Source organism: Megachile rotundata, chromosome 5, assembly GCF_050947335.1.
Source record: "Megachile rotundata isolate GNS110a chromosome 5, iyMegRotu1, whole genome shotgun sequence".
In the NCBI taxonomy this organism is placed as follows: Eukaryota; Metazoa; Arthropoda; class Insecta; order Hymenoptera; family Megachilidae; genus Megachile; species Megachile rotundata.
The window spans coordinates 15,536,015-15,542,460 of record NC_134987.1 but is presented as its reverse complement, the minus strand read 5'-3'; the positions used below and the strand labels follow the sequence as shown (position 1 = coordinate 15,542,460).

At 38.2% G+C, this 6,446-nt stretch overlaps 1 protein-coding gene across 2 annotated transcripts; it reads right to left on the bottom strand.

Annotated features, from left to right (window-relative positions):
• Positions 1-344: 344 nt before the first annotated feature.
• LOC143264442 (uncharacterized) lies at positions 345-4,950 on the bottom strand. Of its 2 annotated transcripts, XM_076531677.1 has the most exons (4): positions 4,765-4,950; positions 4,626-4,671; positions 2,966-3,046; positions 345-873 (listed from the first exon to the last, which is right to left on the bottom strand). In XM_076531677.1, exons 1-4 carry the CDS (start codon positions 4,936-4,938, stop codon positions 863-865), a joined length of 312 nt encoding a protein of 103 aa, XP_076387792.1. In that variant the 5' UTR covers positions 4,939-4,950; the 3' UTR covers positions 345-862. The 2 variants fall into 2 exon arrangements, 1 of the variants encoding a protein (XP_076387792.1); XR_013038160.1 differs by lacking the exons at positions 2,966-3,046; positions 4,626-4,671; positions 4,765-4,950 and adding an exon at positions 2,768-2,957.
• Between the last annotated feature and the right edge of the window lie 1,496 nt (positions 4,951-6,446).

The window sequence follows — 6,446 nt, the reverse complement described above, 5'->3', positions numbered from 1 at the left end:
GCGGACAAGGATCGCCACGGTGGTAGCACGTTCCGAAACTTTTTCGAGTCGATCATTTTTAGCGTCAACGATATTTACGTCGTCGCAATATCGTAAGCGGGGAATGTTATTGCCAGAGCGGCATGGCTGCGATAGTAAATCCATTCGTTCTGCAATATCGCGTCCCGGCCACGCCCGCTTTGCAACCGTTTACCCGATTTTAATTTTCCGCCGTGCGCAAGATGACCATAGGATCCATAAATCGAACGTGCAAATGTTATCGTCGATGCTTTCGGACGTTGTTTACCTTCGCCACTAACGGGGAACGGGGTGAAACGGATGGGAACCAAAAACGCACCGCCACGTTTCGTGTGTGAATGAGTTTTAATTGTTGCTCGTCGTTCGAAAATGCTTCGTACGAGAAGTAGTACAAAAATATCCTACGCGATTGTTCTTTTTTACAATACATTTTTTTTGTCATTTTGTTCGCTCCGGTACGTGAAATCGAATTTGTCGTATACACGGTGTGAGAAGAAAAAGAAACATTACAATCTACGGTATTATTCGCTAAATACTTTCGTCGAAGAGTAAACCCGAGACCCGTCCAAAGCTTCGGGTGGAAATTTAGCGAAAGAAGAAGAAGAATCTCGAGAGAGTGTCGTCACGAATTTCACATAGTTCTTTCGTCTCTTCTTTCGGTTGGTTCGATGAAAATACGCGTTGACCGAGACAGCGTTTTGTCCTTCGGGGATGATCGTCGAAGAAGGTGCCGGAGGGTCAGGGTCTCTTCGTGAACCGACAATCGGTAATTACAGCCAAGATGTGCACTGGTGATCGGTGAGCAAATTCCCTTCTAATTATCCGAGGAATCGTTCGGTACCTTTTACCACCAGCCTGCAAAAAAGGATTTTTCGTGCGTTAATCGTGAAGTGGGGCGGCCTGTCCCTTTGTCGGACGATGCCCTTAGGGACTTTTGTTTACGTATCCTTTTGTTCCGGAAAATCCGTGGATCGTTGTATTTTAATTGTTTCGCAACGCGACGCGACCCGCTTTAATCAAAAGCACCGGGTAACAGCATTGTTTGTTGCGTTGTTTCGTCCCAATTATTCCCACTCGAAAGTTATTTCGATTCATTCTTTCGTTAATTAATAGCGATCGGACCCTCGTGAAACGCGGGATCGTAGATCGAGTGTTTACCGAAGGTTCTTACGCGCAATCAATTGCGTTCTTCGCACTTTGTAAACAGGAATAAAATAGGTACTCGAGATCGGCTTTCGGGGGGCGGAAAAACTCGGGCGGAGTCGGATGCGATCGGGTAGGTCCGAAAGGGTTCCACTTTCTTATACGTTTTATACACATATTGTATAAAAAATTGAAGATATTAAAATGCAAGAATATAAAAGTTTAGAGTCATAAACATTAGAGAATATAAAATTTCGAAGACGTAAAAATTTGAGAATATAAAATTTAGAACCCCACAAATATGAAAATGCAAAAATTTCGAAATACAGAAAATTACAAATACGAAAATTTGAAAATATCGAAACTGAAAAATATAGAAATTTGAAGATTAAAAAACTTGTGAATGTTGAAAATAAAATTGAAGTCTAATGCAAAAGTAAATCTGCAAAGCGCAATTTCGCGGTTTATAAATTTTAATCGTTCGACGTTCATTTATTCTGACTAAGATATATCGCGTTTAACGATCTGGGCCAACTGATTTTACGAAATTTTAACGTACCGTGCGATATCCAGGTCAAAAAGTTATTAACATACATTATCGGCCATTAATATTAATGCGATTCGCTGAATAAGCCGTGTCTTCGAAACAAAATATTTTCGTCGAACCTTTCGCGCCCTCGATTTGCAGTAAATTCAACAATGAATGCGTATTGTATGGAGCTCTTATAATTCACCGGTGAATTTATCTTCCACGGAGCGGTGCTTTTACGTAGAAAATACTGTGGAGGTAAATACATCGTTTAATTAATGGTTAAGTTCGTTAACAATACATTTTCGCTAAATTTCCAAAGGCATTCTCAGACAATGAAAATTTCATTTCCGCACAGCTTAAAAGCAATGATTCGAACGAAATAAATGAAATTTTTAAAGAAAGGGTATAACTTGGTTAATAGTTCTAAACGCTTTTTAATAGAATCATTAATTTAGAGAATATTCATTATTTGTTACTTGAATCTTTGAGGAAATTTATTTTCGCTCCTCAAAGGACAAATTTAATCGCGGTCTAATTTAAAGGAAATTGCACACTAAAACTTTCATTAAGAGTTTTCATAAAATTTAATAAAATTGATGGAAGGTTTCTGTTCTCACATTTTTTTAAAGTTGCACTTGAGTCTATAACTCTCAGCATATTTTTACTGGCGCTCAATCAATAATTAACGAAAGGAAATTTATCTCGTACGAACGTTCCAAATCTGATTTATTATTATTTCACTTGTGATAATTATAAGCTGTCCCTCTTAAGAATTTTTAAATTATTCTCTCAAAGTAACTTTGAAAGATAATGCACTTCAAGAATTTCTATAATTTAAAATCTTAGATGTTAAATATAATTTAAAATCTTAGTTTCGTGAATCTAGTTTTAAAACAATAGGAGAATAATCAAGTCAAAATGTCTAGAAATAGTGGTCATAAAAAAAGAAGAGTAGTATGACTAAAATATAAAATAGTAATAAAATTGCTATTACAATAACAAAAAATTTACTGTAACAATAAAAAGTTTACTATAATAATAAAAGAGGTGGTTTAGAAGAAAAAGTGTTCTTACCACCGCCGCCACCACCACTCGGCCATCCACCGCCGCCGCCGCCGCCGCCGCTCCATCCTCCTTTCCATCCGCCTCCACCTCCGCCGCTAGGCCATCCACCGCCACCACCGCTCACGGTGATCACCTTGATGATTTTTCCACCACCGCCTCCGCCGCCGCCACCGGCCCAGCCACCACCTCCGCCGCCACCTGACCAGCCACCGCCGCCACCTGACCAGCCACCACCGCCGCCTGACCACCCACCGCCGCCACCTGACCACCCGCTACTGATGATTCCAGCTGTAAAAATAAACAAATACTTTGCTCGTTAAATATGTTACTTTATATTTATGATTTAAGGAAGATTAAGTAGAGTATTAGGAAAGAGTTTAGGGAAGAGTTTTTGACAGAGATGTAAACGACAAATTGATAGATTTGTTATGTTGAATTAGGAAGTTAATGCACTGCTGCATTTTTAGGTAGAAATTTTTAAATGATTAATAATAATTAAGTATCTTTGGTTCAGTCTGAGTATACTGGTATATTAACGCCTGATATGGACAACATTGTATGTGTAAATTAATGTTCAGAAAACGAAAAAAAAAATTGATGAAGGACCCTAATTATTGAGTCAGTAATGTATACGAAGAAATTTGGAAAATTAGCTATGTTCTTTCAAAGTCGTATTATGTCTGACCATATACGTCAGTTTTCCCTGTGACTGTCAACGTGTTGTCAGTACGAGAACACTAAACTTCGTAAATTATCAACATCCTTAATAAGTGAAGATATAGCAACGAAAGTTTTAACAACCAGTGTCTTATTATAGTAATTAGCAAGGTACATTCGCGTCTGTCGGTCAGCGACACTTTATTAATTGATCAAACTGAAAATCAAAGACACTGAAGAATAAATTCCACTAAAATTTTAATCAAATAGAACAACAAATTGAGTCGCATAACTTTCAAACTGAAAATGATGAAATAGAAAATGATTCAAAATTGAAAATAACGAAATTGAAAATGCTCAAATAGAAATTAATTCAAAATTGAAAATAATGAATAAGAAAATGGTTCAATAAATCAAATCGTATTATAATTGAAGCAACAAATTGAAACAACAAATCCTAACCCAGAAACAACTTCATAACATCGCCAATAATTCATGATCACATGTCTTACTATACATGGCTGTTGCTACTGTGAGCACAAATGTTCTGCACCGCGGAAGTAGCTGCCATAATATATTTATTCAGTCAAACCGGACTGTAAACGCGTTCTGTCCATTTATTCTCGACTCCTGTTTCTTTGGCTACCGTTTGTTTTTATCACGCTTGTAGGTGGTCGAGGGATTAAACCACTCTGAAATGCTCAAAATGGTAAGGTCACTTTAAGAATTTCCTGGAAAAGTAGAAACGGAGCTGCTTTTATATTTAGTGAACAAGAATTAGAGATGCGAAACAACAGGAACTTGAAGAAAGTCAATTTCAGTAGTAAACAGTACATAAATGTATTTTGATGTAGACCAGTAATGTAAATTAGAAATAAATTCTATAACTCTCGTTTAAAAATTGAAATGTTTTCTACGTTGTGTTCATGGCTGTAATTTATATAACTATTGAAAGAGTGGTAAAACCTACAGCAACTGCAAGACTTCATTTTTCTTCACAAAACTAAACTGCAGACAGAAGTTCCCTCAAGAAATCTAAACCCCTGGTATACTTTCTTAACACGTTCCCGAAGCAACAAGTGCCACCCTCGGATGTGTAATAACCCTTCGAAGATGTGTAACGTCATATCAAATCAACCCTCAAGATATAAAAAAATGAAAGCAAAGGTTTTCGGAGGTAAACGTTCACCGGTTAAGATCGGTTACTCACCGTAGGCTGTGGCAACGAAGGCCAAGAGGAGGGTAACCACGAACACCTGTAACGAAAAGATCCCAGGATGAAGAATAATCGAGCGAAAGATCGAAACACCGTACGAATCGAAAGTTCACGCACGGCTCTTGCCACGTACCTTCATGTTGAGGTGTTTGATGCCCATCGTCCGGACCGGCGCCTCTTTTATAGCTCTTGCCTTTCTTCGCGGATCCCCGCCCTTCTTTTTCCCCCTTTTCGCTCCATGTGTCTTCAGTTCGTGGTTCACAACGCCTAACCACCACCATCTCCACAAAAATCTCCCTACCATCATTCCCTCCCCGTTTCGGCGACTCGAGTAAACGCGTAACAATCCGCGTGCCACCGCTTAATCTGACCGGACGATCGTGAATCTTCGAAGGGGACCGGTTGTCTGGGTTACAGGGTCGTGCGATTCCACTTCGATTGTTCGTCAAAATCCGAGCCAGGGAAACACGCTGAGATTATCGCTTGGCGAGCGTTTATCTTCGGGAAACCGCGTGACCAAACGTGTCAACAATTTCACGCAATTGCGTGGAAAACGGGACAAGCGAGACGGATTCTGCTGCGAAATCAAGAGTTAAGATACTTCTGTAGAATGGAATCTTATTCTCATTTTTGAGGTATCTGAACGGCTGCTTTGTAGTTGGACTCATTTGTTGTGCAACTTTTTAATGGACGGTAGGAAATTTCAGCTGGAGTTAAGGTAGAAAATTCTTTTTTCGCTGGTGTTTATGTATGGGGATATTTGGCAAGTGTACTTGGAGCAATTTAGGGGGTGACACCCTCAAGATTTGAAATTTCTGCATTTACGAAGTTAGTAGTTTGGGAATAGGAGAATTCGGGGATTTGTGGATGTGGAAATTTGGGGATTCGGGAATTTGGAATTTTGGGAGATTAAGAATTTGGGGATTTGTGGATGTGGAAATTTGGGGATTCGGGAATTTGGAATTTCGGGAGATTGAGAATTTGGGAATTTGTGGATGTGGAAATTTGGGGATCCGGGAATTTGGAATTTTGGGAGATTGAGAATTTGGAGATTGAGAGATTGGGAAATTTGGGAATTTGGAAATTTGGAAATTTGGAAATTTGGAAGTTTGGAAATTTGGAAATTTGGAAATTTAGAAATTTGGAAATTTGGAAATTTGGAAATTTGGAAATTTGGAAATTTGGAAATTTGGAAATTTGGAAATTTGGAAATTTGGAAATTTGGAAATTTGGAAATTTGGAAATTTGGATATTTGAAAGTTCGAAAATTTAAGGTTTCAAAAATTCGAAAATTCTAAGTTTCAAAAATCGATAAATTTCAAAGCTTGATTAACTTCGAAAATTCAAACATCTGACAATTTCAATAATTGCACATTTCAAAACATGAGATACAATTTAAAATTTGTCAAAAATTAAAAAATTAAAAAATGAATTATTAAAGACACAATAGAACATCAAATCGATCGAAAGCGATCAACTTTTAATCAATTTCCATTGAAACGTAACAGAAGTTTTACCAAAATCCGGACTAACGAATGTAACAACGTAGTTCATTGTTAAAGTATCAAAATTTAATTTCGCCGTCTAATTGAACAGGTTCGCTATGGTTTCGTAATCGTTCTTGATGGTTATCGCGCCAGCCTATTTTCACCGGAGAACAATCTGATCCCTTTCTCGCCGAGAGTGTGCATTATCGTCGCGCAATTTTCGACGATTATCAATTGGCGATCCGGTTGATAAGCGTTTCATCGCGTCGCAGCATGCTGCCGATTGATAGAAGAGTCATCTCGATGGGTTATCGTAAAACTGTTGATG